At 56.2% G+C, this 27,974-nt stretch overlaps 3 protein-coding genes across 7 annotated transcripts; 2 read left to right on the forward strand and 1 right to left on the reverse strand.

Annotated features, from left to right (window-relative positions):
- The first annotated feature begins 7,991 nt into the window (after positions 1 to 7,991).
- ACHE (acetylcholinesterase (Cartwright blood group)) lies at positions 7,992 to 14,890 on the forward strand. Of its 2 annotated transcripts, none has more exons than XM_026516102.3 (5): positions 7,992 to 8,064; positions 9,664 to 10,744; positions 11,104 to 11,588; positions 12,351 to 12,520; positions 13,383 to 14,890. In XM_026516102.3, the coding sequence occupies exons 2-5, from the start codon at positions 9,686 to 9,688 to the stop codon at positions 13,502 to 13,504; spliced, it is 1,836 nt and encodes a 611-aa protein (XP_026371887.1). In that variant the 5' UTR covers positions 7,992 to 8,064; positions 9,664 to 9,685; the 3' UTR covers positions 13,505 to 14,890. The 2 variants fall into 2 exon arrangements, with proteins under 2 accessions (XP_026371887.1, XP_057170904.1); XM_057314921.1 differs by lacking the exon at positions 7,992 to 8,064 and adding an exon at positions 9,161 to 9,363.
- UFSP1 (UFM1 specific peptidase 1 (inactive)) lies at positions 13,521 to 14,755 on the forward strand. The gene is made up of 2 exons (XM_026516107.4): positions 13,521 to 13,544; positions 14,024 to 14,755. Exons 1-2 carry the CDS (start codon positions 13,521 to 13,523, stop codon positions 14,753 to 14,755), a joined length of 756 nt encoding a protein of 251 aa, XP_026371892.2.
- Positions 14,891 to 14,938: 48 nt separating the features above from the next.
- Positions 14,939 to 27,342, reverse strand: SRRT (serrate, RNA effector molecule). 4 transcript variants are annotated; one of them, XM_026516099.4, is made up of 20 exons: positions 27,022 to 27,342; positions 26,617 to 26,746; positions 22,374 to 22,502; positions 21,974 to 22,120; positions 21,531 to 21,719; positions 19,510 to 19,679; positions 19,204 to 19,388; positions 18,916 to 19,014; positions 18,714 to 18,831; positions 18,366 to 18,523; positions 17,960 to 18,021; positions 17,769 to 17,847; positions 17,321 to 17,509; positions 16,841 to 17,014; positions 16,593 to 16,746; positions 16,097 to 16,290; positions 15,781 to 15,937; positions 15,483 to 15,572; positions 15,237 to 15,363; positions 14,939 to 15,136 (listed from the first exon to the last, which is right to left on the reverse strand). In XM_026516099.4, the coding sequence occupies exons 2-20, from the start codon at positions 26,736 to 26,738 to the stop codon at positions 15,061 to 15,063; spliced, it is 2,619 nt and encodes an 872-aa protein (XP_026371884.1). In that variant the 5' UTR covers positions 26,739 to 26,746; positions 27,022 to 27,342; the 3' UTR covers positions 14,939 to 15,060. The 4 variants fall into 4 exon arrangements, with proteins under 4 accessions (XP_026371884.1, XP_026371883.1, XP_044246086.1 ...); XM_026516098.4 differs by having other exon boundaries at positions 15,483 to 15,584; XM_044390151.3 differs by having other exon boundaries at positions 21,531 to 21,743.
- Positions 27,343 to 27,974: the final 632 nt, after the last annotated feature.

Raw genomic sequence — 27,974 nt, forward strand, 5'->3', positions numbered from 1 at the left:
TTCCTCCGCCCCTACCCCTGATAGCTCTCTCTCAATTAAATACATTTTTTTTTTTAAGGAGGAAAATGGGGATGCCTGGATGGCTCAGTCCATTGAGCATCTGCCTTTGGCTTGGGTCCTGATCCCAGGGTCCTGGGATTGAGCCCCACGTCGGGCTCCCCACTCAGTGGGAAGTCTGCTTCTCCCTCTCCCTCTGCCCCCTCCACCCCGCTCATCCACTTGTATGCTCGCTCTCTCTCTCCCTCAAATAAATAAATAAAATATTTTAAAATTAAAAAAGGAGGGGAAAAAAAAGAAGAAGAAGAAGTCTATGTAGCAATGTGGAACTATCCCTGGGTTACATGGTTTGGTTAAAAGAAAATGTCAAGGTGCAGAAAGAGAAGATGCTACAATTTATGTGAAAATATGGTGGGGGGCGGCGAGCAGAAGAGTCTCTATTTCAATAATCGCAATGAACAATGAACAGGTACCCCTGCTTCTAGGGATGAGAACTGGGTGTCTGGGGTAGGGGTAAGAAGGGGACTTTGCACTTTATACCTTTTGAATCTTATGAATTCATTAACAGTTCAAATAAATAAAATGTAGCTTCAAAAGAAATCCCCAGCCAGGAAATAACTTCTTCCCCCTCTTCTGAAATCCTTCAGCTCTCATTGGCCAACACTGCAGACATTGCAGGGGTGCCCAGGAGGGGCGCGGTATCACAGCTGAACTAGAGGAGGGGGGAGGTCTTGCCCTAAATCCGAAGAGCCCCAGATGCTTCGAGCTAATCCATCTCCCTGACAGTGGCCCAGGCCCTGCCCGCCACAGTCCCAGCCCCTCCCTTGGCCTGGTATAAGTAACAGGTGCTGCCCTACCCCTGCTATCGGGACAGAGCCAGCCTCTTGGCCCTGCCAGCCAGCCCTCCTTCCTCGCACAGAACCAAATGCTCCCCACTTCCCTCACGGCCTCTCCTGCTCCCCACCAAGTACAGGGGCTGCCAGGGAGAGAAGAAGAGATACCCAGCAGCCCCTCTGACAATTCAAAGAAGTGCAAGTGTGGGGCCCCTGGCTGGCTCAGTTGGTAAAGCTTGAGACTCTTGATCTCGGGGCGTGAGTCTGAGCCTCACGTTGGGTGTAGAGATTACTTAAGAAGAAGAAGAAGAAGAAGGAGGAGGAGGAGGAGGAGGGGGAGGGGGAGGGGAGGGGGAGGGGGAGAAGAGGAGCACCTGTGCCTGAGAATCAGGGGCTTCTGCCTCAGGCCAGGATGGGAGAGGGCAGCTGGGGTGACAGAAACGACAAAATACCACACAAGGGAGGCAAAGAAGGAGGGGAGGGGAGGGAAACAGGGGCGTGGAAGGGGCTAGAAGTGTTGCCACCTCACAACAAACTCCTTCCGCTTTTCCTCAGACCCCAGGGTCCCTGTGGATTTCATGCTCCCCACCCCCGCCAGCCCTCCAGCCTACAGACAAGGACCTAGGGGACGGGGTGCCCTTCCCCTCAAGTCTCCATCGAGAAAATCGTGGAGCCCAGTAAATGGAGTGATCTGGGTGGAAGGAAGGGGCTCCAGAAATGGCCCCGGCGATGAGAGGTGGTCAGGGACCAGTCGGGGAGAAGGGGCCTGGGACTGAGAGGCCCCTGTGCCGGGCTGTGGGTTCAGGACAGAATGGGGAGCCTCAGGAGGCACTAAACTCCTCTGGTCACACAAGAGGCTGGGCGTTCCACACCCTCAGGCCTTGGCCTGGCTCAGGAGGGCCGAATCTCGCCCTCAGGAGAGGGCTCGGCTATGGGAGCTGGGTGGAGGTGTGAGGTCCCAACTGGAGAGGAGGAAGGGCCCCTTGAGACTGCGGAGACTGTCACACATCCTTCTTCTCCCCCAGAGCTGGGTGTTCTGCACCTGCTCTCTTCATTCAGAATGCTGGGGCAATGCCCGGGGCCTCTGGCCCAGACCTGAGTGAGGCCCGAGGGGGCGGAGGGACGGAAGGGTGGTAGGAGGACAGTGGCAGTCAGGGACGAAGCTGTCCAGGAGGCACAGGAGACCTGCCCCACACTTTTTCTTGTCTTGGACTCTAGGGGTTAGTTTTCTGGAAGTCACAGAAAAAAAGGTGAGTGACTCCAAAGCATACCAATGCTATCACAGGTCAGAGTTCTCATCCAAGGCCTCCGCTGGGCTGCTGAGGAGGAAGTAAGCAAAAACTTAAGTTCTCTGTGCTTCAGTTTCGGTTTCCTCACTGTTACGTCATAAGGATGAAAGAACAGTTGCACCCACCCCCACTGCAAGGCTGGAGCCAGAATTCAATGGGCTGACGCTTAGCAAAGCCTTCAGGCCAGCAGCTGCTGAACTGCAAGCCCCCAGTAACGCGACCGTGGACCTGACACTGGGTCTGGGCTCCTCGCCAACCGCACTGTGGCGTCCCCAACGGTGTAGATATTCACCTCGGGGCCCCACCTGTCCACAGGACCGCTGGCCATACGGCCAACCTTGCAGCCAGCCTGCACTGTCCCCAGGCAAGGTGGGGGCTCCCAGACACACCCTCCCCATCTCCATACCATGGGTGTTTCTGATGCTTACTGAAGCTGCAACCACGGCCAGGTTCCTCCGAAGGGAACCTCCGCTTTGGGATGGCTCTCCCTGGCTGGCGGATACCCACAGGGCAGCCAGGAGCAGCTGGCAATGTTTTCAGGAGCTCCCTGGGTGTCAAACATAGAGTACCTAGTGCGACCTCACCAGCTGCTTCTGAGAAGTCAGCCAGCCCGCACGGCTAACATTTCAACCAAAGCCAGCATCGGGGCTGGCGGGTGCCAGTGTGGAAACAGGATCAGAGCCGGCTGTGGGTCAGCACACCACAGACCCCGCCAGGTGGGCGCTGAGCCCTCCTCCAGGATCCTGAGCTCCTTTGAGGTTCTGACACCGGAGCACATAAATGGTAAACATGGGACTAAACGCACTCCCGGTCAATGACAGCATACGTTTCACTCCTTTGGACCATCACAGCTCCTGGGGGGAGATCAACCAGAGAATCGCGCTGATGTCTGTCATTAATCAATCTGAGGTACGAGGGTATGACACCCCCGCTCGACCCTCTCCCCAGCCAGAGAGGGGGTGAGGATAAACCACAGGATGTCTGATGAACGGCATGGGGAATACTGTAAACTGGTTACATATTGAACAGAATCGTGAAAATAAAATGAGTCTATCCAGAGACGCCTGGGTGGCTCAGTCGGTTCAGTGTCTGCCCTCGGCTCAGGTCATGATCTCAGGGTCCTCGGATTGAGTCCCGCTCGGGCTCCCTGCTCAGCAGAGAGCCTGCTGCTCCCTCTGCCTGCCGCTCCCCCTGCTTGTGTGTGCTCTCTGATAAACAAATATAAAAAAATCTTTTAAAAAAATGAGTCTATCCAGAGACAGGATAAAAGTGTGAAATGCCCAAGACTAGCAAAAAAGGGGGGAAAAGATACAAATAGGATGGATGGGTGATTCCTAACAGGAATCGTGCATGACGATGTAACCTGGACCAAGTGTGAACTTTAGCCCAACCTGCAGAAGGGGCCAGAGGATGGAGAGGAGAGAGGGGAGGAGAGTCTCTTGCATGGCTCATGCTCCCAACTCTTTAGGCCAACGACCCCGCTTAACGGGGATAGGGACAGTGGCTTCCCCAGGCACCCTTCAGCCTTAAGTGGGCTGGAACCCCTGAGGACATTGGGAAGCAATTACCCTGCCTTGCTCTGCAGGCGAGGATGGTGGGACGAGCCGAGTTGGGGCGCTGCACCGCCAGAGCCGGGCCGCCCCCTCTCCGGGACCCCTTTGCCGCCCTTACCCCCACCTCAGCGTGCCCACGGGTCGCCGCCTTGGCCCCGCCTCCTCTGGCAGCTCGCTACGAAGACGCTCAGCGCCACCGCCTGCGGCAGCACCAGCCCGGCCCCGCGGCCCCGCCAGGCCCCCGTCCAGCGCCCTCCAGCGGATGGCCTGAGAAACTGCATTTCCATAGAGAAGCCGCTAGAACAGGAGGGGTCACAGGTCACAAAAATCGCAGGGTGTGTTGGTGTCCATGAAAGGAGGGGGGCGTCGTCCCCAAGTTGAGACGTTTTAGAAGTGTGTTTCAGTCCTGCACTAACACAGGCAAAGGAGTTCGGCAGAAGATGGCTGTCCCCCAGTACCTCCTCCCTTTCTAGTATTAGAACAGCCAAATTTTAGGTGAGTACACAGTCTTCCAGGACAAAAACTTCATCTCTGAACCTCGGGCATAGCCAGTTATGACCTCAGGATTAAGTTCCGGCCAAAGAAATATAAACCGAAGTGTTGTGTGTATGATTTCCAAGAAATGTCCCTAAAGGGAGAAGTGATGCTCTTCCTCAGTCCTTCCTCCTGCAGGCTGGCTGGAATGCAGATGTGATGACCGATGCACCAGCAGCCACATTACACCATGCAGTGGAAGCTATATGCTGAGGATGGTTAAGTAACAAAATTCTGTGCAAAGGAACCTAGTCCCTGGTGTGAAGGGTGCTCTGCCAATCCTGTGTGGTCTATTCTGGGTCGGTAAGAGAAATGTATTTCCATTATATTTCATTCGCGCCATTACTGTTTGGTTTTCTGTCTCATGTAACTGAACAGGATCCTAACCAACAAACAGAGGAGCTAAAAATCCTCCTTGTTGGCAGAAGTCGGGCAAGGATGTAATAGAAGTAGTGGTCCCTTGTGTTAACAAAGATTAGGGAGAAGCTCAAGGTAAAAAGAGGACTGTTGCTGAAATTTCTGTCCATTTTTAAGGACAGGCTCAAATCCTTGACCATCTCCCTTCATGGCCAGAGGGGGTCCTGTTAGTTCTTATACCTGCTGACTGCCCACAGCACAGTCTTCTGATCCACTCAGTCTCAGGAGGTCAGTTTGGACTGAATGTGGGGACACCTAGTCCAACATGGCTCCTCACGTGATCCTCACACCACCCTCATGAGACGGCCTAATGACTTCCTAAAACTGCAGACTCTAAGGACTCCACCCAACACCAGATGGATCAGTCCTGCTAGTGGTCCCCATGAATCTGACATACACTCAAGTCCAATCCACCATTTTACTCATGGAGAAACTAAGGCCCAGGAAAGGAGTGGAACTCTCCAGAAGTCTCACTGAGAGCGGAGCACTGGGTGAGAACCCAGCAGTCAGGACCTCCAGTCCAGAGTTTACTCCAATGCCACGTGGATCCCCTGGCCTGGCTCGCTCAGGTGGTGCCTGGCTAATTTAAAGACTGTCTGAGATGGGACACGATCTGCATGGTCTCCTCCATCCTCACAATCTGCAGGCTGAGGACACACCTGTGGCCCCTCAGCACATCTCTCAGATCTGCTTGCAGCTGCAGAGCCCTGGCCGCACCTACTAGCCTGCCTGCCCTGGGACTCCATGCAGACTTGCAGATTCGTCTGACTGGACATTCAACTGACCCCTCCCTGAGTCAGGGCCTGGGGAAGCACATCGGGGGCTCTCCAGGAGCAGGACACCCCCCTGAGATCCCAACCTACCCCCTACCAGACCTGATGCCTTTCCTCCTATCTCCCCGCACAGCCCTGCCCTGCCCTCCCCATGCCTGGGGGACGAGGAGGATGGTGTTGCCATAAATGGCTGCATCTCCTCCTGCCCCAGATTCTCAAGCATCCTCGGATGCCCCTTCCCCCTCCCGCTGGTTGAACTTCCATAGCCCACCCCCGCCCCTGGAAAGAATAAAGCTCTGACCGACTTCAGAATACTGCACAACCTGCTTTGCCCTTACCTCCCATGGATACCCCTCAGGTACTGCCCCACCAATGCCATGCCCAAGCAGGCAGGAACGGCCTTTGTCCTCGCTCTCAACTCCAGCCCCTGCAGACACAACCGGGCACCTTTTCCCTTGGTGAAATCCATTTACTCCCACCCAGCTGAATATAGGGTCTTTTTCCCTGGGAGATTCCAGCCCACCCTGAGTGTCCTGTCCTTGACTCAAAGGCAGGTCCAGTCTGAGGCAGTATTGATCTCTCCAAGGAGGGTTTTGTCCTCTCACTTTCTAAGCCATGTAAGGTATCCCTTGTTCATAACTACCTGGGCTATAAGCTGTCCCTGTCCTACCTAGGAGCTCGTGATTTAAAAAGTCAGGTGAGGCACCCGTGTGGTACAGCCCGTTTGGAAAGTGACAAGGGGACAAGCCCCCATCACTACCAGGGCCTTTTAAGGGCCCCAAATCCCTACTGCCTCAGGCCTGGAGCAGGCCTCTGCTCATTCACTCACAGTTTGTTTTCATCATTCTAATAATGATGTCCATTTTTCCGTCCCCTACCCAAACCCACAGCCCTTATGCCTGCTCTTGAGGGAGTGGAACTGGGGCCGTGGTCTGATCAATGGGGAGCTCTCACCCAGTGGGCCCAGGACGTTGAAAGGCGGATGCAGGGAACCTCGGTGTCCACGCGGGGCATTTGGGGTGCCTGAAGAGCGAAGGGCGGAAGGCGGAAACGGTGGGAACAGACTGTGTGAGGTTCATCTCCGCACGCCCAACTCCATCCCAGTCTCCGAGGCCCGAAGCGGCTCACTTCGGCGCCACCTGGCGGCCGTCGCGCGCGAGCGGAGAGTGGAGCCAGCGCGGGTCCCCGGGCCTGCGGGGGCCGGTTACCGCGGGGCGGACGGGCTGGGGGGCGCCCAGCTTGGAGAGCCGGGACCGCGCGGCCCGGGGCGGGGAGCGTCCCTGGATTCGGGCGGACCCCACGACCCCCGCCAGGCCCCGAGAAGACCCGGGGACGCCGGCCCCTAGCGCCGCAGACGGGAAGCCGCAGGCCGGAGCGCTGCGGGGCGCTGGGCGCCCGAGTCAACGTGCGTGCGCCCGCACGCCCCACGCAGCATCTCGCACCGCCGCGCGCGCGCACGCAAGCCCCGGCGCTTGCCCGCGCCGGCCGGTCTCCCACGCAGTGGGCGGTGGGCGCCTGAACACAGTGTTCTGGGAGTGGGAGGCCTTTCCGAGGGGCGCACTCCTGCGGGCACACCGCTGCACGCTTTTTCCACCCTCACCTCCGGCGTGGGGACGCCGCCGCGGCCGTACTGTCCCCTTGGGTGACCCCCCTGGAGGGCGGGTCAGAGTGGGGGGGGTCCGTGCGGCCCAGGCCCCCCTGAGCAGGCTGGGGGCTCCCGGGCCAGGCCGCTCCCACCTGCCGGCCGCGGCGGCCAATGAGAGCCTGGTCTGGTGATGTCATGCCCCGACCGGACCCTGGTGACGAAAGTCCCAGGTCACCCGTCAGGGAACCAGTGCAAACCCACCCGCGGGGGTTCCGGAAGTTTCCACTGCGGCAGCGAAGTGCGGCCTCGCCCCGCAGCCTTGCGCGTGCCACCACGTTTTGCCTCTGGGGTGTCCCCGAGTCACCTCTCCCTTGCCCCGGGGGTCTTCTTCCGGGGGGGGGGGCTTCATTTCCACTCGTGATCCCATGTTTTCATCTTCATTCCCACAGGTGTGCCCTCATCCCCCAGGAGTGTCCCACGTCCCCTTTTCTCCACCGGTACCACCCGGACCCCTAAGGGGGTCCTCAGCCACACTTTCACGTGCCAGTCCTCCCATGCTACCCCTGCTGTGTCGTGGCCAAGGATATTCATTTATTCGGCCCCCAGCTGGGCTGAAGCTGTCATTGTGTCTGAGTGTGTCCGTCCGTCTGTGAATGTTGGTCACAGTTTGTCTGGAGCGGTCACTGCATGCGACTGTCCGTCTGCGCGTCTGTCTCCGCGGCTTCTGTCCGTCTGTCACTGTGGGTGTCTGCTCCGCCGCTGCGGGTCTTTCGGTCGTGTCACCATGTATCTGACCGTCTGTCGGCGTCTGTCACTGGAGTCCGTCCGGGCCCCCGGGGTCTCTGGGTCTCGGCTCCGAGGGAGGGGGAGGGAGGGGAGGTGGCAGCCCGGGGAGGCGGGGAGGGGCGGGGGCGGAGACAGTGGGCGGGGGCGGGGGCGGGCGGGGGCGCCGTGCGGCCCGGAGGGGGTGTGTGCGGGGGGCCGGAGGCGGCGGCTGTCAGAGTCGGCTCAGCCTGCGCCGGGAAACATCGGCCGCCTCCAGCTCCCGGCGCGGCCCGGCCCGGCCCGGCTCGGCCGCCTCAGGTGAGTCTCCCGCCCCGGCCGGGACCCTCCCCTGGCCAGCGGCCCATTCCGCGTCCGGGAAAATGTGCGCTCCCGGAGGGATCCGGGCCCCCAAACGGGACGCCCACCGCGCCCCCGGGCCTGCCCAGCGACGCCCCCCGCCGCCCCACACTCATCCTTAACTCTTCCCTCGCCGCCGCATACTTACGGTCGCCCGCGCGGGAGCCGGCACCCTGCAGGGCCGGCCGCCGCCTCTGCTCTCGAATTCCTGTGGGGACCCCCGAGCGCCCCTTCCCCCGCCCGCCCCCAAGTGTGGGGCCACTGGAAGACGCCCCCTGCTTGGGGCGGAACCCGAGCTGCGCAGGTTGCTGGCGCCGGGTTGACTCCCCCCCCCAGATCCCGCAACCCCAGCGCCCCTGCGCAGCGCCCAGCCGAAGCCCCCTCCGAGGCCCAGGCGTCCCCCTCCCACGGGGACTCCGTCTCTATTTTGGGGAAAGGGGAGGCTCAGCGGAAGCCCCGAGTTATAATTAGCCCCACTCGGGTTTCCTAGTTAATCCCCAGCACCACCACCACCACCCCAGGCTCAGGGCGGCGGGGGTTGGCTGGGTGAGAGGTGACCGCCGCGAGAGGGGGGAGTTCCGACCCGGGGAATTTTGATCCCTTGGCTGGAGATGCCGGAACCACAGCAGCTGCTGCCCCAAAATAGCGCCCTCGCCCCTGCAGCCGGGGATCTCCGGAGCTCCGAGAACACAGGCCTCCCGGTTCGCCCTTCAGACCCCTCCGCAACGCCCGCGAACCTCCAGACCCCCGCCCCAAGCTCCCGGCTCCGGACTCGGGGCGGGGAGCTCCGTCCTTTTCTTGGTCTCTACTGCCCCCCACTGGCAGCAGCGTGCCTCTCAGGGTCGGATGGATGGGGGACTCGAGTCCTGGGGGACCCGGGCTGGCGAGCCTGATGTCTGAGGCTAGGCGAGGCGAGTGCGCAGCTGACTGGCACCCACGGGTACCAACGCCCCGTGCCAGACAGTGGATGAGGAGGGGCAGGGTGGGGCAGGGTGTGGAGCAAGCAGGATTTGGGGTACCCCGGGACCTGTAGCTCCCACACCCTTGAATGCCCAACCCACCCCCCAGGGACCCCGACCCTGGCCAACTCAAGAGAGGCTGCGCCTTCACGCCACCGCAAGCTTCCCCATCGGCGCCTCCCGTCAGTGAGGGCCCCGCCCCTGTCGGGTGGCCTGTGTGTGGATTGCTTGCGGCCTCTGGTGCCGGTGCCCGCTGGGCTCCGGCTGGGCCCAACCGGGTCCACCCAGCTGGGGGAAGGAGGTGAGGGTGGTGGGCCCTCTGTGGGGCAGGGGAAGGGATTGCTTGGCAGGCCTCATCTCTGTTCCCTCCGTCGGTCTGTCTGGGTGTTGAGTGTGTGCCTGATCTCTGTCCCCTCTTGCTTCTCCTTGTCTGCCTGTGTCCTTGTCCCTGCTTGTCTCCCTCCCTCCGTTTCTCTCCTGTCTACCAACCTGCCCCACCTCTTCTGCAGCTCCGTGATAACCCCTGGGCAAGAGTGTTACCTAATCTCCTCCCTCCTGGCAGCCTCAGGCCTTCACCTTCTGCCTTTCTTTCTCCCAGCAGACGCCTGCCTGCCCTGGCAGCCATGAGGCCCCCCTGGTGTCCCCTGCACACGCCCTCCCTGACTTCCCCAATCCTTCTCCTCCTCCTCTTCTTCCTGGGAGGAGGGGCAGAGGCTGAGGACCCGGAGCTGCTGGCAACGGTGCGTGGGGGCCGGCTGCGGGGCATCCGCCTAATGGCCCCTGGGGGCCCTGTCTCTGCTTTTCTGGGCATCCCCTTCGCAGAGCCACCTGTGGGCCCCCGCCGCTTTCTGCCGCCAGAGCCCAAGCGGCCCTGGCCAGGGGTGCTGGACGCCACAGCCTTCCAAAGTGTCTGCTACCAATATGTGGACACCTTATACCCTGGCTTTGAGGGCACCGAGATGTGGAACCCGAACCGTGAGCTCAGTGAGGACTGCCTCTACCTCAATGTGTGGACACCATACCCCCGGCCTGCATCCCCCACCCCTGTCCTCGTCTGGATCTACGGGGGTGGCTTCTACAGTGGGGCCTCCTCCCTGGACGTGTATGATGGCCGCTTCCTGGCCCAGGCTGAGGGGACCGTGCTGGTGTCCATGAACTACCGGGTGGGAGCCTTTGGCTTCTTGGCCCTGCCAGGGAGCCGGGAGGCCCCAGGCAACGTGGGTCTACTGGATCAGAGGCTGGCACTACAGTGGGTGCAGGAGAATGTGGCAGCCTTTGGGGGCGACCCCATGTCAGTGACTCTGTTTGGGGAGAGTGCCGGTGCTGCCTCAGTGGGCATGCACCTGCTGTCCCCTCCTAGCCGGGGCCTGTTCCACCGGGCTGTGCTGCAGAGCGGTGCACCCAACGGCCCCTGGGCCACAGTGGGTGTGGGAGAGGCCCGCCGCAGGGCCACACTGCTGGCCCGCCTCGTAGGCTGTCCCCCGGGGGGTGCTGGTGGCAATGACACAGAGCTGGTCGCCTGCCTGAGGACACGGCCAGCTCAGGACCTGGTGGACCACGAGTGGCACTTGCTGCCACAGGAGAGTGTCTTCCGCTTCTCTTTCGTGCCTGTGGTGGATGGAGACTTCCTCAGTGACACACCCGAGGCCCTCATCAATGCTGGAGACTTCCACGGTCTGCAGGTGACTAGTGGCTGGAAGGGGTGGAGCTGGTGCCTCAAGGCCTGTTCCCCCACCCCCACCCCCCAGCCCCAGGACCCAGGCATGAAGGCTTCTCAAGATCCAACTCCCCAAGGCCTGGGCTTCTGGCCCTATGGCCGCCCCCTCCTCCCCGAGAGCTCAGATCCCAGGGTGGTCAGTGGGGCAGAGAGAAAAGGAAACATGGGTATATTTTCACTTTCTCTCAGTCCCTTCCCCAACCTCACACTCTCTTCCTCCATGGTTCTGGGGTCTGTAACTATTGATCTCTCTGGCTCTTTGTCCATCTGTTTCTGTCTGCCTGTCTGTCTGTGCCCTCCTATCTCTCCATCCTGTCCCCCCAGGTGCTGGTGGGTGTGGTGAAGGATGAGGGCTCCTATTTTCTGGTTTACGGGGCCCCAGGCTTCAGCAAAGACAACGAATCTCTCATCAGCCGGGCCCAGTTCCTGGCTGGGGTGCGGGTCGGGGTCCCCCAGGCGAGTGACCTAGCTGCCGAGGCTGTGGTCCTGCATTACACAGACTGGCTGCACCCTGAGGACCCGGCACGCCTGAGAGAGGCCATGAGTGATGTCGTGGGCGACCACAACGTCGTGTGCCCTGTGGCCCAGCTGGCTGGGCGACTGGCTGCCCAGGGTGCTCGGGTCTATGCCTACATCTTTGAACACCGCGCGTCTACGCTGTCCTGGCCCCTCTGGATGGGGGTGCCCCATGGCTACGAGATCGAGTTCATCTTTGGGCTCCCTCTGGAACCCTCGCTAAACTATACCGCCGAGGAGAGAACCTTTGCCCAGCGACTGATGAGATACTGGGCCAACTTCGCCCGCACAGGGTCAGCAGTACTGAGGGGAGGAGGGCCTCCAGGAGCCAGAGAAGCAAGAGCAGGGGACAGAGAGAGAGGAAGACAAACAGAGACAGGCAGAAAGGGCGGGAGAGGGAGGGAAAAGTTCACAAAAGAAAGGAGACAAAGAGGGAGTCAGAATGATAAAGGAGACTGGAGAGGAAAGCCGGATGGCAGGTCCTGGAGAGGCAAGGACAGAGGGGGAGGGAAGCGGAAGAGAAGAGAAGAGAGACGGGGAGAAAAGGAGTTACCATAGTACTTAGGAGCTTGAACTGTAGAGAGCTGGATTCAACTGGGCCAGTGGTGATTTTATTAGCTGTGACATGCACACGTGCATATGTACTCACACACCAGTTTACCAGTCTGAAAAAGGGGACCATAAATCCGACATCTCATGGGTATTGTCAAAAGCAAAAACAAGATGTTTGTAGACCTAGGACTGAGCCTGCTTTCACAGTAAGGGCTCATAAATCGATGTTTTAAATGGGAGAAACAAAGACAAAGTAAAGTCAAGGGAAAGGCAGAAAGACGGAGGGCAGGAGGAAGGGGATGGCTCCAGATGACGGGAATCCGGGAGACCAGAAAGAGGGGTTAAAGAGGTGGTGGGAAGGAGGGGATGTGTTCTCCGGTGACCCGAAGAGGGCACGGGTCAGGAAGCAGCCTGTCTCCTCCTGCTCTCAATCTCCAGTCCCCAGTTCCAAGGGCGGGCGGGGCCGGCTTGCCTGAGGCTAAGACTTCCCTTTCCTTCCGAAGGGACCCCAATGACCCCCGGGACCCCAAAGTCCCGCAGTGGCCACCGTACACGGCGGGAGCGCAGCAGTACGTGAGCCTGAACCTTCGGCCGCTGGAGGTGCGGCGGGGGCTGCGCGCCCAGGCCTGCGCCTTCTGGAACCGCTTCCTACCCAAATTGCTCAGCGCCACCGGTATGCAGGGGCCAGCGGGCAGGGGCTGGGTGGAGGAGGGCAAAAAAGGGGCGCGAAGAGAGAGAGGGGAGTGGGAGCCGGCCGGGCGTAACCCCTCTCTTCTCCCCCCCCAGCCTCGAAGGCTCCCAGCACCTGCTCAGGCCCCGCCCACGGGGAGGCGGCCCCGAGGCCCAGGCCCGGCCTTCCCCTGCCCCTCCTTCTCCTCCTCTTCCTCCACCTCTCCCGGCTCCTGCGGCTGTGACCACGGCCACTTACCCCTCCGGCCTCAGGGGGCCCCTCCTCTAATGAGTGGTCGGACAGTGGGGAAGGGCCCCACTCAGGGATCTCCGACCCAGCGCACCCTCCCTCCTCAAACCGAGAAACTCAAACTGGCCGGGCTGGGAGGGGGTGGTGACCTATGACCCGTCTCAGGGACCCACACGCCTTTGTTGTTTAAATGGAAATGAAAATGCCAATTTTCTTTTTTTATAAAATTATTTGGAGCCGGAGCCTGGTGTTGGGGGAGAGGGAGGACCAGGAGCTAGATAGCACCCCCTAGTGGGGCTATAACAGTCAACCATTTCTGTCTCTTCTTTTTTCCCCACCAACCCACGGATCCTCCCTCTTCTGATCCTTTCTGTCCCCCTGTCTTCCGGTCATTTTCTCCTCCCCCCACCCCTCCCTTCCCGCCATCCTTCTCTGGCCCCTCATCCTTCCTCTGGTCTTCCGTCTTTTCGTATATTTTCCTGATGCTCTTTCCACCGTCCTACGTGCTCTCCTGCATTCTCCTTGTATCCTCCTGCACTCACGCCCCCCACCATGTATGTTCCCTGACCTTCCCCTTGTCCTCCTCCAACCCACTTGCCGGGCGCCCTGGCCGCAGACACGCTGGACGAGGCGGAGCGCCAGTGGAAGGCCGAGTTCCACCGCTGGAGCTCCTACATGGTGCACTGGAAGAACCAGTTTGACCATTACAGCAAGCAGGATCGCTGTTCAGACCTGTGACCCAGACGGGACCCCCATGTCTCCCCGCCCTGCTCGCCCCGCCCGGCCCCTTAGCTGTATATACTTATCTAAGGGCTGGGATATAACACGGAGGAGCCCTAGACCCTGCCCACCCACCTCCCCGACTATCCCGGGAGGCTCCCCGTCCTCTGCATGTCTCGGGCCGAGCCCCTCCCCCGCGGTGCCTTCGCCCCTCTGGGCTGCCAATAAACTGTTACAGCCACAGCAGTGTGCGCGACTAGGGAGCGGGAAGCGGGTCTCAAACACCCGAGCAGAGTAGACAGAGGGGCAGGTGCGAGAGCCATCCGGACTTGCGGATCTCAGTAGCCGGGCGGAGGGTGTCAGCTCCCACTGCGCCGGGTCGCCCCGCGCCTGCGCAGTAGCGACCGCAGCGCGGCGGTGCATTGTGGGAGCTTCGCGGGTGGTGCCTTCCCCGCGGCTAGGGCTCGCGCCTCTGCTGCTGCCGGAGACCCGCGAGGACGTCCCCAGCGCCCGCGCGCCGGTTCTGCCTGCGCCTAGCTCAAGACCCGGGGCCGAGAGGAAACCCTGCAACCGGAGTTCCGTCCGCGCCGCCAGGACGCGTCTGCCCGGCCTCGGACCCCACCGCCCGCCCTGGAGCCGCTGAAGGACGTCCACCTGGGCCTAGCCCCGCCCGGCCGCGGGCCGGCTCGCCTGGCCCTCCTCTCGGGCCACTACCTTTACTATCACTACGGCTGCGACGGCCTGGATGACCGGGGCTGGGGCTGCGGCTACCGAACTCTGCAGACGCTGTGCTCGTGGCCAGAGGGCCGGCCCGCGGGCGTGCCCGGACTGGCCGCCGTGCAGGCGGCCCTGGAGGACATGGGCGACAAGCCCCCCGGGTTCCGGGGCTCCCAGAGCTGGATCGGTTGTGTAGAAGCCAGCCTCTGCCTCGACCACTTCGGAGGGCCCCAGGGGCACCTGCGTCACGTACCCCGCGGAGCAGGGCTTCAGGGGGAACTGGAGAGGCTTTACTCCCACTTTGCAGGGGGCGGGGGGCCTGTAATGGTTGGCGGGGATGCAGATGCCCAGTCCAAGGCCTTGCTGGGAGTCTGCCTGGGTCCAGGCACGGAAGCCTATGTTCTGGTATTGGACCCTCACTTCTGGGGTGCTCCGAAAAATCCCAGTGAACTACAGGCAGCTGGGTGGGTGGGATGGAGAGACGTAGGCACAGCCTTTGACTCCAACTCCTTCTACAACCTGTGTTTGACCAGCCGCAACTCCCAGGAGTAGCAGTACGCCCTGGACTGAGGCTCAGGTCCCAGAATGGAGACTGTCTCCGGCCCCAAACACACTCACCTAAACCCTACTCCAAAGGCAAAAGCTGCCTGGGCCTTTGACGTCAATAAAGTGGTGAGGCTCAGCTAATTATGGCCCCAGCCAATCTTTGGGAGAATCTGGGAAGGTACATAATAATCACTATGGAAGTGCTTTTATTGGCAGTAGGGTTGAACGTACAAAAAAAAAACCTTCTCAGCTGGATGGGACGAGGCAGTCACAATTATAGACGATACCAGGAGTGAGGAAAAGTAGATGGCTCAAAAGAAGTCCACATCATCTGGAGCATCCAGGTCACGGTATTCCACAATGGCCCGTGGGTCTCCTCGGACCATCCTGTGAGATACGGAGGAGGTAAGATGGGAGGACAGTTGAGGGTCCCTGAAAGGGAACTTGAAGAGAGCAAGAAAGCTTAGACGTCTTAGCTCATTCTCACCTGTTCCGAGGCTTCCCAGGATAACCTCCTTGGCCTCGGAAGGCATCATAGTTCCCTCGGCCAGCACCATAGGGGGCATGAGGGTATGGAGGCCCTCCCGTGGGGACTGCAGGGCGGACAGCACCAGCTACGCAAGAGATCAGTGTTGAGTTGAAAACCTATGACCTCAACTATACCTTGGTTAAGCTTCCTTTCCCCCAGCCCCTCACAGCCACTAAGCCCTTCCCGGTCTTCCCCTATACTTACCTCCATAGCCCAAGATGGGGGGCCGGGGCTGACCATAGGGCATCAGGCCCTGGGGAGTCTGGTGTGGGTAGGGGAGTCCCGGGGTCAGGCCTGGGGGGAGTACAACATGGACAGGAACATGAATTACTGCGGGGGGGTTGGGGGGGGGGACAGACTGGGGAACAACAACTGGCTTTTAAGAAATATTGCCTGAGAGTAGGATAGAAAGTTCTCAGAGGATCACAGAATAAGAGAACTGGGAGTCCTTGAATAGTCGAGGGAGAGGAAATGTGGCAGACCCTCATGGATCGTATCTTACTCTGGGCAGGGCCAGGTGGCTGAGCTGGCTTGATCTCGGGCAGAGCTGGGCGCTTGGCATCAGTAAGAAAGTTGTTAAAAAATGCCACCTCCTTCTTCACTTCCTCAATCTTCTCTGCATGCTTGTTGAAGATATGTTTGCGTACAAACTCAGGGCCCTGGGTAAAGAAAGAGAGTCAGAAGAGAGCAATGTGGAAGGACAATCAACCTCCCCGCCCACCAATTCCAGAGCCAGTTCCTCCCCAGGCCTGAGGAGGCTTCCTGGCTCAACCCCCTCTGCCCACAGTTGTAACACACAACTCCCTAACATCCCAGACCTTGAATTTCTTGCCACTGAGAGGGCAAAGCCACTTATCCTTGCCCAGTTCCTGGGTGTTAGAAGTGACAAACTTTTCCACTTCCTGCTCAGGGTCTTTGCGACCCATCTTCTGAGCTTCTTCCTCGGAAAGAGATTCCCGTACACTCAGCAGTGGAGTCAGCTTCTCCTCAAATGTCTTCTGCCATTCTAGCACTGTGGTATGGGAACAGAGATAACAGCAGGTTGGAGAAGGGAGCCAGAAGCAAGGAATAAAAAGGAAGGAATAAGGGGTGCCTGGCTGGCTCAGTCAGAGCATGTGACTCTTGATCTCAGGGTCCTGAGTTTGAGCTCCACATTGGGCATAAAGATCATTTAAAAATAAAATCTTTAAAGAAAAAAAAAGGATAAGAGGAGAGGGTGGTAAGGCACTGCTACCAGAACAATCTAAGATCAGAGGCAGCTGAGGAGAAAGGGAAACCAAAGGGGAATCAGGAATGGGGAAGCTGGGAGCCCACCTTCTCCATGACTGATGCGGTTGGGTGGCATGGGCCCCCGAACATGGATGATGCCACAGCGGTTGGGCATTTCATCCTCATTGGGATACTCGCAAGTGTTATAATAATCCAAGGAATGCACAATACGCAAATAGAGAAGGAGTTTGTCCAAAACCTGAGGGAAATGAAAATCCATGAGTCACCATACTCTTCTTGCCCCTTTGCTGCCCTCCCATGCCAGGACCTTGCCCGCCTGCTCTTGCTGGCACCTTGATCAGTTTTTCATCCCGCTCCACGTTGATCTCTGCTGGGTTCCCTTCCTTAGGGGGCTCCTCGGGGGGAGCCCCCCCACTGCTCCCCAGCAGCTCCTCCTCCTCCGCACTCACTTCCTCAATCAGATAGTCAGTGATATTCTTCAGGATTGGGTTCTGGGAGGGCAGACTCTGGTAGGGAGGAAGAAGGGCAAGTGAGACAACAAGAGAAAAATCTCAGAAGCTCCACATCTAAAGCAGAAAAGAATCCAGGGTTCACTTGGCCCATTACCACTGCTTCATTATTTGGCTTTTTCTTATTTATTCTAAGCTAGCCAATACCTCGTCACTAATGCCAGTCTGTTCTATTGGAAGCTGGAGGTGCTGCCCAGATAGGATAAGAACAAGGGGTCAACGCTACAGACAGGACCAGAGGTGCCCATAGCAGACGACACGGTATCGGCTGCTTTTGGAAAAGTTCCACAGGGAGTCACTGACTGTTGGCAGGGGAGGTGTCCCAGGCTCAGAGGCCCAGAGCTGGGTCCTGTCATCCAGCGTATGGATCAGCTTGGCGGCCAGCTTGATGTCATTGCGCACTATCTGCTTGTGCTGGGTAATGCCGTTGATGTTGCGGACTCGACGGGTCAGGTCTCTGTTCACACCAGGGCTCAGCTCACACTCCCGGAGCTAGAGGGAACGAATGCAAAGTTCACTAACACTTGCCCAAGAAGGAGCAGCTCCAGGGACTGGCCCTACTGACAGCACCAGCGACTGGACCATTAGCTCCCCGAGAACAGGGACCAGGAGAGGAGGATCTTATTCACAGACACCAGTATATACCTAACATGAGCAGACTGAATGGATGGACGGGGGTAGAACGAATGAATCAAAGAATAAAGGAATCCGAGGCGGTGTGCAGCAGAGAGAGCCCACTCTCAGCACTTACTCGGATATTCTGCAGGTTCCAACAGATCTCTTTGATGTTAACGCTGCGGTCAAAGGTCACCCAGCCACGACGGAAAAACCTACAGAAGAAAAGGTCAGCATAACCCTAGGGTAGAAGGGATACTGGCCACTAGCCTCCCCCTGTACCGTATCTCCAGGGTATCCAGGGTCACTCTTCGCTCCATTCCTCACCTCCTCTCAGGCTGGGGCTCTGACAGTGCTACACGCATGAAGCCTGGGTACCTTTTACAAAGCTGGAAAAGCAAAGCAACAGAAACCCCATTGAGCAATTCAACGTTTCACTTCTTCCTCCAATCCCCATGTCCTTAGAACCCTGGTAACTGCCTTTGAATCTTTACTCAAGTAAGGAAAAACCACAAAAGGGCTTCAGAATAATAGCACTTAAAAGCAAACAGTGCAGTCAGGGCCAGCCCACAAAAGACATGGGCCCATGAGAAGGGGCTTCCCTGTGAGAGAAACAGGGGTATATGTTAGAAGCAGAGTCACATTATCTTCTCCCCTGCCTCACCAGCTCCCCCTCCCTACCACCAAAGATGGAGCCTGGGTGCCATTCCCAATACCGCTTTGCCCCACTCACAGAAATGATCTCCGCCCGAGAGATGTTGGGCGCGATGTTGCGCATGAATAGGGAGCAAGTCTTATGGAGGGGCCGAGGTTTACATTCCAACCCAGGAGTGTCCTTTGGCTTCTCCCTTTCTTCCTCTTTGGGCTTCTCCTTTTCCTTGAGTGCCTCTTCTATGCAGAAAGTGGTGGGAGTTGGCGATTTTTTATTGTTGATTTTGGAGGGGAAGACACAAGCAGTCACGCTCCCACCTCCCCACCCTCATCTCCCAAAGGCGCGCCCTTACCAGTTTTACCCACTCCCACCTCTCCTACCCCTATTCAGTAGGAAGAGAATGGACTAGAAGCAGAAAATAAAACCGACCAGCCTCCTCCTTTTCTTCCTCAGCTTGGCCACTCTCCGACTCGGACTCGGACTCGGACACACTGCCTTCGTCAAAGCTGTCATCCCCACTGTGCTTCCTATTCCGCTTCTTGCTGCTCTGTGAGAGCCACAGCAATAGGAAGGGAGTCACATAACGAGGGTTCTGCACCTGACACCAATCCCCTGGCAAGAGATACCCTACCTTTTTGGCATCTTTCTCAGAGTCATCTTTCTTCTCTTCCTTGTCCCCATCACCCTCAGATTTCTTAGTTTTGTCATCGCTAGAACTGTCGTTTTCAGCCTGCAGGTACAGACAATCCCGGGCACGTCCATCTCCTCTTCAACCTTTCTCAGAGGGCCCAGTCCCTCCCTAGCCCTCCACCGCTCCGGGACCCAGCACACAGCCCTCCAGGCCCCCCGCCCACTGAAGCTGCTCCGTCCTCTTCCCCAGGTGCTCACAGGCAGCACCGAGCAAGCCCAGCACTCTGACCTGTTTGCCATCTTCTTTCTTGTCATCCTTATCATTGGCCTTGCGCTCTCCATCCCCCAGGCCTGGTCCAGCCCGGCCTTCCTCTTTCTTGCCGGGCTCTCCAGGCTTTCCTGCCTGCTCCTCCTCCTCCTCCTGCTCCAGGATGCGCAGATCATTCTCTGTCCCTCCTTCCATCTTAATCACAGCTACCAACAAAGGGAGCAGAGGTCACAATGGCCCTGGCCTACAGCCTCCGGCTTATCAGCTTTTACTTCCCAACCAAGATCTTGGTCACCAGACACCCTCTTCCCTTCCCGATCCACACACCTGCATCCAGCATCTTGACAATGGCATCAGCTTTGTCTATGTCCAGGAGAAGATTATCAAACCAGCCACTCTCCATGAGGGACAGGAATACCCTCAGTCGGTTTTGCAGGGCCCCCCGGGCCTCCTGCCGACGCTTCCCCACCTCATCTGGGTGGTACTTAGACCGAAACCTGGGAAGGAAGTGGGGAGGGAAGAGACAAGATAGTCACTGGATGCCAGGGCCAGGACATGGGGAGGGGCCCAGGCAAGTCAGGGCTTAGCCCCCATCCTCTCACACCCACAAAAAAACCATGAAAGCAGAAAGACTGGGGAGAGGGGTGCACTAGAACCACCCAATACCCCCAAAAAGGAACCAGAGGTTATGCTCTGAGAAGATCTGGGGGAGAGCCAGGAACTAAGAGCTCTGGATTTGGGAAAAGCAATGACTACAGGGGGAGGCCAGAGTTAGAGAGGCAGAACGATTGCCCTGAGTCTCTGGAAAACACTCACTTAAAAAAGTGTAGTTTCCCAAAGCTTCCAAGAGGAAGGCTAAGGAAATAGTAGGCCCCAAAGAACCTCCCTCTCCTTGCCAACCCCAAACTTCAGTCATTAAAAGGGCTGCTCCCACCAACTCCCTCCATCCCTAGGTGGAAGACAGAGGGAAACCTGAAATGCACCAGATAGGAAAAGCCAAAAAAGGCAGAAAAGCTTTCTCCCCCCTTGGGAAGAAAAGCAGATGGTGGAGGGACAGGGAAAGACCAAAGGGAGAAACTGAAGTGCCCTTATAACCTCAGGTACTGCCCACAGGGAGAGAGAGAGAGGAGAGGGGTGGAGGATTAGGGTGGAGCATGGAAAGGCAACATTTAAAATAAGACCTTGGAGGGAAAAACAGAAGAAATGAGGAGTATGAGAAAAAGCAGAAAGGGAAAGTGTGAGAAAGTCCCAGAAATCGAAAACAAGGGGAAAAACTAAAGGCCAGAGAAACTGAAAAAACCAGAGGAAACAAGTGGTTAGGCAAGGAGCAAGGACAGGGACTGAGAAAGAATGAAAAGTACATGAGAGAATGAGACCAAGACACGGAGAAAGAAGAAAGAGGGGACAGTGACAGACAAAACAGAACAGAACCACAAGTTGAGCGTGAGAGGAAAGGAAAGCCGCAGGCATCACCTCCAGGATCTTTACCTTGGCCGCTTGGTCAAACAGAGCTCAAGATTTAACTAGCCGCGCCCAGGGCCCATGCTGGCAGGTGGGCCACCGGCTGGCTCCTGGCTGGGGCGTCCCGGCCCAGATGCCCCACCCCCGCGGGGCTCCGCGGTGGGGGCCCTGACTGACTAGCTGCCTGAGCATTCACATTCAGCTAAACCGCTGCATTGTGCACAGCAGTGCCCTGCCTGTCTGCCTGGCCGGGGCAGCGCAGCTCAGCCCAGGGGGCTCATGTATGGGCTGGGTATGGTGGGGGTGGAGGTGGGTTTGCTCCGAGCTCCGTCGATGAGCGGGTGTAGTTCCCAGTTCTGGCTCTTTTCAAGGAGGAGGAGCAGAAAGAGGATGAGGAGGAGGAGGAGCAGGAAGGGGGGAAAAGATGGTTGATTAAAATTAAAACATCCACAAAAGGAAAAAAATTAAAATTCTTTTTCTGTCAAACGACCCTGAGATCTTTGCTTTTTCTTGTCTGGATTCACGCGTTGCTTTTGGGAGAACACCACAGCCACACACAGGGTCCCGGCGATCAGGGATGACAATGACCCCATACCAGCAAGTGGGAAGCAGTCTGTCTGCTGCCCCAAGGGAACAGGTGGCTCTGGCCAGCTGCCTGGAGGTGTCCCACTCACTGAGGACAGAGGGGAAGCGAGGTGGGGTGGGAGGCCGTGGCAGACACTGAAGTGAGGAGGAGAACCCATCAGCCAATGCTGTTGTACTTCCCATCCCCCACCCGTAGGAAGTTCTGGATTGGGGAAAATGGGAAGAGGACAGGGCTGCAGGCTCCTGGCGGGGCCAGGGGAAACATGCTAGGGAACAGAGAGCAGGAAAACGGGGGCACTCACCACTCCTCATCTTTATGAGCCAAAAAGAAATCTTGCATCTGCTGCCTTCGAAAATCCAGCTTATAGTCATTATAGCGCTTTACAGCCTCTGTCTCATCCACAGAGTCATCCAATGACAGGAGAAACTCCTTGAAGGTCTTCATCACCGGTGGTGGCACGCCCAAGTCAATCTCTGCGATGCTGCCCAGCCTGGGGGGGGCCCGGTCAGGAAGTCTTGGTTGTGGGGGAAGAGGGTGGGGGGGATGGGGGAGCCAAGGTAGCCAGCTGCCCCCCTTCCTTTGCCCACCATGGACATCACCCCAGGCACCAACTGCTACCACCCCACAGGCACTCCTCTCTGTACCTAACCCACTTCCTGGCTCAGCCAGTCTTTGGCAATCCCGATCCATCCCCCAAACCAGCATCTCCCTTTTCCCAAGAACCCCAGAACCCCAGGTCTTTACCTGGCCTGGATAGGCAGAACATGGTGCTGCATGATGTGGACGTCTGGGTGGCCCCAGGGCTGAGGGGGGCCGTAAGTAGGGCCCCCACCCCCCCCAGCATAGGGCATCTCATAGCCACTGTGGTATGGGTCAGAGCTGTGCTCATCCCTGAGGGTGGGGGACACAAAAGTCAGACAGAGAAGGGAATCATGTCTCCAGAGCACGAAGGAGGATAGGACAGAAGAAGGGGCATATGGAATGTGGTCTCTCACCCAAAGGTTTAAGGGGATAAAAAAAGATGGGTTTATAAGAAGTCTGAGAAAATGAAATGACAAAGTCCTCAGCGAAAGTGAAGAACACAGCCGGGGCCAGGAGGAATTGAGGCTAAGAAGAGAAGCCAGAGAAACTGTTGCCACCTCACCAGTCTCGCCTCATGCGCTTCTGTGGGGGGCTGAGCTCATGGCGGGGAGGTGAGAAGCGCTCTCGCCGATTCCGGTCATAGTCCCGATATTCACCTCGACTGCGGCGCTCCCGGCCACGGTCCCACTCTCTGGCGATAAGAATGAGTAACAGTAATAGGATACAGACGGTCATGCTCCTGGACAGCCCCTTCCTATCCTGAGACACCAGACTAAAAGCCTACGATTACAAGATTATTCTCTAAACAGAAAAAGACTCTTGCTTACTGTCATCGCTTCAACCACTACCCTCAAGCGATGGCTCTCCAACTGTTCCTCCAGATCAGATCAGCACTAACAATCCCCGACTAGGCAGCCACGGCCACCTCAAATTTGACGTGTCAGGAGCAAGCTGTTATTTCTACCATTTCATGCCCAAGCTTGCTTCCCACCTCCTATTTCCCCCAGAGCGGGGATATCAACCATCACCAGGTATCCAACTTATCAAGTGTCACCCTCACAGCTCACGGGAGCTACTGACTTGCTAAGCCTCTGCCTCGGAGCCTATCAAAACTGTCCTCGTCCTTGCCCCATCCACAAACTGCCCTGTCCGTGTGCCCTGACCATGGTCATTTCCCCTGTAACTGCAGCATCTGGTCCCTCCCACTTCTCTCCTATCAAAGCAATCTTTCTCGGGGCGCCTGGGTGGCTCAGTTGTTAAGCGTCAGCCTTTGGCTCAGGGCATGATCCCGGAGTCCTGGGATCAAGCCCCGCATGAGGCTCCTCCACTGGGAGCCTGCTTCTTCCTCTCCCACTCCCCCTGCTTGTGTTCCCTCTCTCGCTGGCTGTCTCTCTGTCAAATAAATAAATAAAATCTAAAAAAAAAAAAAAAAAAAAAAAAAAAAAAAAGCAATCTTTCTCAAACACAAATGCAATCATGCCAAGCCTTTCCTTGCTAAATGCCAGTCCACAACACTGTTCAAAACCTTGGTTCCTGCTGTCATTCCAGATTCTCCACCAGTTACCAGCTACCTCTATCCCAACCTTAACTATATAACAACCTCCTCTGCTCTGAGTGGTTTCCAAACTTTTGGTCTTGGGACCGCCACCCCCACCTCACACTCTAAAATCACTGCAGGGGCAGCTGGGTGGCTCAGTAGGTTAACCATCTGTCTTCAGCTCAGGTCATGATCCCAGGGTGCTGGGATCTGGCCCTGAGTCAGGGCTCCCTGCTCAGTGGGGAGTCTGCTTCTCCCTCTGCGCCCCACCCCTGCCCCACTCATGTGCAAGCGAGCACGTGCGCACACACTCTCTAATAAAATCTTTAAATAAATTAAAAAATTAAATAAAATTACAGATTTAAAGAGTTTTTGCTTATGTGGATGACATCAGTACTTACTGTTCTCAAATTAAAACAAGTCTATTAATTTTGAAGTTATATTATCAACACAAACTACATTTTTATGAAAAACAGCTATTTTCAAAAAAAACTTTTTAACGACCCACTGAGTGGCTCAGTCGGTTAAACATCTGCCTTGGGCTCGGGTCATGATCTCAGGGTGCTGGGATACAGCCCCATGTTCCCTGCTCAGTGGGGAGCCTGCTTTGCCCTCTCCACTCCCCCTGCTTGTGCTCCTTCTCGCTTTCTCTCTCAAATAAATAAAAACCTTAAAAAAAAAAACAAAAACAGTGCCATTGTTTTTGCAGTTAACAAATCTTTTAAGGCCTGGTTTAATACAGACAGCTGGATTCTCATTTATTTTTTTTTTTAATTAATTTTATTTATTCATTTGAGAGAGAGAGGGCGCGCTCATGCACAAGCGCGGGGGGGCGGGGGGAGGCAGAGGGAGAAGGAGAAGCCGAATCCCAGCTGAGCAGGGAGCCCAACGCAGGGCCAGGGCCGGATCCCAGCACTCTGGGATCATAACCTGAACTAAAGGCAGACGCTTAACTGACTGAGCCACCCAGGCGCCCCCTCGTATTTACTTCTACATGCAATCTGTTGCAGTACATTCTTTGGTTGAAAAATATGGAGAAAATCTAGCCTCACAGATACATAGCTGGAAAAAGAGATACTTTAATAGTCTTTTCAGGTAACTGGGGATATTCTTTGATTACCCAAAACTTGACAAGAGTTTCTTTAAAGGCAAGTTGCAGCACTGAATCTGAAACCATATGAATGAACATTTTGTTCTCTGCTACATTTAAATCCACTGTTCTACCTTGCTCTTTGAGTGGATCTTGACATATCTCATTATCCGATATCAAAATATCATATTCATTAACATCACTACCTATCTCGTCAGAGAAGTCTTAAAGTAATGGGAAACTGTCAAACTCACACTAGTAGCGCAAGTTTTCCAAAATTTTAGTTTTCGCTGGAAGTTCCACTTCCTCACTAGCAACAAAGCTAACAATTTTCCTTGAAGTAATAGATTCTTAGTCTGTTTTCAAGAATATATCAAAATACCCCAGTAGGATTAACTACTGTTTGACAATCTTTCATTTACGTACAAATGGAATCCCACCAAAAAACAAAACAAAACAAAAAAAACCTGCTAGCTCAACTCAAAACTCAATCCCACACTCTTCTTTAAGATAACCACTGTACTCCTCCTTTACACAATGTAAGTGCTTTATGCATACTTCCCACTCATCATGTGTATTACAAAGAGGTATAGACAAGAATCCAACTTAATGAAATTTAAAAATTTTACTGCTTCATTAAGGACATTAAGTGAAACGGGCTTTTTTTTTTTTTTAAACTGCTTAGTGGCACTGCCTTGATTTCCACTAAGACACCAGCAAATTTTCCACCAATGCTATGGCATCAACAATGCAAACATCAATACAGTGAAAACGACAATCCTACCTTAAAGTTGCTATAAAAATAGTTCTAACACCACAGATCCCTAGATCCCTCGGGTCTGTGGACCACATTTTGAGAACCGCTACTTTATTATCATTGGGGGGGGGGGGAGGGGCAGCAGGAGAGGGAGAGAATCTTATGCAAGGTCCATGCCCAGCAAGGAGCTCAGCGTGGGGCCAAACTGGACACTGTGAGATCATGACCTGAGCTGAAATCAATAGTCTGACACTTAATGGACTGAGCCACCCAGGAGCTCCTGAAAGCCACTACTTTAAAAAAAACAAAAAACAAAAACCTAGAATATGGGCTCTTTTCTGCACACAATTTTATGTTCCCAAGTCCAAACTGTTGACTCCACCTGTGCCTGGGGAATTCCCATTCATCTTTCCAAGTCTCGCTAAGTGTCACTCTCTTGCACTCTCACCAACATTATCACCTCCACCACTACTCCACTACCTTAGCTCTGCTCCTTCAACATTTCACCACCTTTATGATGATCTCTCATATATACTCAACTGCAACACACCCATTTGCCCTCCACTCCAAGCCCCAGACTATAAATTATTTAATCACAGTAACTTACTTCTTACCCATCTTCAGAATTCAGAACACTTGTGATTTTTTTCTTTCTTAAAAAAAATTAGGGGGAAAAAGCGCCAGATGGTCTCCCCAGTGAAGAAATATACTGACTACAGACTAAAGGCTTTACTAAACACATTTTTCAAAATAACACTGCATGAATAAATATTACAGTAAGTCACCTCAAACTTTTCCCCCTGTAATGTTTTGTGATGTCCGTTAGATCAAAAAAATCGTTTCTCTTGATTAGTTTATTGGAAGGAAACGATGTCAGATGTCTCTCAATGGGAACACCTTAATGGTATTTAATTCAAAGACATCCCAGAAGGCTAATGACTAGCTGAGTCAAATCTAATCAGTTAACCTAACCCTCATTGTCCAAAAAAATCTTTCTAATTTCAGGGAAGACAACTACAAGAAGTTTAACCATATTCTGCCAGGGAACAGGTCTGGTCTGACAAGCTATCCAGTCGAGTCAATTCTAAACTTTCTTTGAATCAACCTTTTTGAGGAGTAACTTACAAACAACAAAACGCAGGCATCTTAAGTACATGCACAAATATTACTTCTTCCTCCTCAAACTGTCTTAGGTCTATTGCTTTGACCTTTTGGACATTTCAAAAATCGAGCCATAGCCAAAAAAAAAAAAAAAAACACAAAAAACTCTGGCCAAAAGCGAATAGGTTGAGCGACTTGAAACGGTCAAATATCAAGAGACTTCACGTCGTTCACCCTATAAAACTAAGAAAGGCAATACAATGAGGGCCGAGCGCCACAGAATGAGGCAGGGGGACAAAACTGAGCAAAGTAAGTCTTACCGGTCATTCCAATCGTCCCCTCGACGTCTTTCATCTCTTTCCCGGGAACGGTCATAGTCGCTGCGCTCCCTTCTGAACTTGTCCCTGCGCCTTCGGTCATACTCGTCATCGCTGTCACCCATGGCGCGGTCTGAGGGGGCCCGGAGCCCGGACAGGGGTGGTCAGAGTGCAGAACAATGACGAGGGGAGGAAAGGCTCCAGAGCTGCTCCGAAGCAGCACCCCCGCCTCCCTCCGCAAAGGCCAGCCTTCCGCTGTCCCCGCCATCCTAAGCCCTCTCCCCTAGCAGGTGGACGGCTCCGACACTCTACTGGCCCCCGGGGGTCTCCCTGCCCACGCCCGTCGGCCGCCCGAACCCGCTCCCGCCCGCCGCAGCCCCGGCTCTCCAGGCCCCGCCCCTCCCCCACCTGGGAGCGGTCGCGGCCGTTAGCCTCGCGCTCCCGCGGGCTAGTTTTCCGGGAGACCTGGGCCCGCCTCTTGCTTCGCGCGCGCGACGAGGACGGCGCGGACGATGAGAGGGAGACGCGGGGCTCTCAGCGAGGGGGCCAAGGAGACGAAGAGAAAGTGGGACAGCCGGGGATGGGCGGTCGGCGCGCGCCACTCGCGCTGCGCCTGCGTCACCGACCGAACGGGGCCCCAACCACAAACTACTCCCCCGCGGCCTGAACTGGAACTTAAAACGCAGAGCGAGAAGCTGGGGGCACCCGGGGATGATGGGAAGGGGCGGGGACTCGGAAGTCTCGCGCGCTTTCCCGGACGAGAACTGCGCGGAGGAGAGGAATTACGGGAGCCGAGGTGGACCAAGCGACACCTCGACGCCTTGGGAGGGCGGTAGGGCCTTCTGGGCTTGATGGAGAGCTTCCTCCGACCGAGGTCGAAGGTCGCTCTCCCTCGGATGTGTCCGGAGCCTGAACCAGTTCATGTACAGTTGTTGACCTCCACCACCCTGCTCGGGGAGCCTCCTGCCTTCATCCAGGGCTGTTTTCCCTTTCTTCTGGCGCAGGGCACGGAGTTGGGGAGTGCAGGCGTTTAGCGGGATAAAGCAACCATTTTAAAGCATCTCCCACCATTTTGTGCTGCACCAGAGACCCAGGTTTTATTGCCGCCTCAATATTTACCACCTGCAAACCCGTTACCGCTGTTCCTCAACAGACACCCCCCATCTCGTAGGCGAAACTGGGAAATCTGCCTTATCCCCAACCAGTACTTGGTCGGGATAGGTTATAGGTTGAGGTCTTGATCAACGGGCGGAGTCTGGCCTGCGCCAGATTAAATGCACCACCACCCCAGAGATAACACCAAGTCCTTGTTCAGGGAGTGCAGTGTTAAGGTTTAATAGGAAATGCTGCCTCCTTGGAGA

Source organism: Ursus arctos, unplaced genomic scaffold, assembly GCF_023065955.2.
Source record: "Ursus arctos isolate Adak ecotype North America unplaced genomic scaffold, UrsArc2.0 scaffold_2, whole genome shotgun sequence".
Lineage (NCBI taxonomy): Eukaryota > Metazoa > Chordata > Mammalia > Carnivora > Ursidae > Ursus > Ursus arctos.

Coding starts and splice junctions, on each gene's coding strand:
- ACHE (XM_026516102.3), top strand. CDS start 9,686: ATGAGGCCCCCCTGGTGTCCCCTGCACACGCCCTCCCTGACTTCCCCA. Junction 10,745..11,103: donor GAGACTTCCACGGTCTGCAG/GTGACTAGTGGC, acceptor CTGTCCCCCCAG/GTGCTGGTGGGTGTGGTGAA. Junction 12,521..13,382: donor CAAATTGCTCAGCGCCACCG/GTATGCAGGGGC, acceptor CCCTGGCCGCAG/ACACGCTGGACGAGGCGGAG.
- UFSP1 (XM_026516107.4), top strand. CDS start 13,521: ATGTCTCCCCGCCCTGCTCGCCCC. Junction 13,545..14,023: donor CTCCCCGCCCTGCTCGCCCC/GCCCGGCCCCTT, acceptor GCCTGCGCCTAG/CTCAAGACCCGGGGCCGAGA.
- SRRT (XM_044390150.3), bottom strand. CDS start 26,738: ATGGGTGACAGCGATGACGAGTATGACCGAAGGCGCAGGGACAAGTTC. Junction 19,015..19,203: donor AGAAAGAAGATGGCAAACAG/GTCAGAGTGCTG, acceptor CTGTACCTGCAG/GCTGAAAACGACAGTTCTAG. Junction 16,747..16,840: donor GGGATGAAAAACTGATCAAG/GTGCCAGCAAGA, acceptor CATTTCCCTCAG/GTTTTGGACAAACTCCTTCT.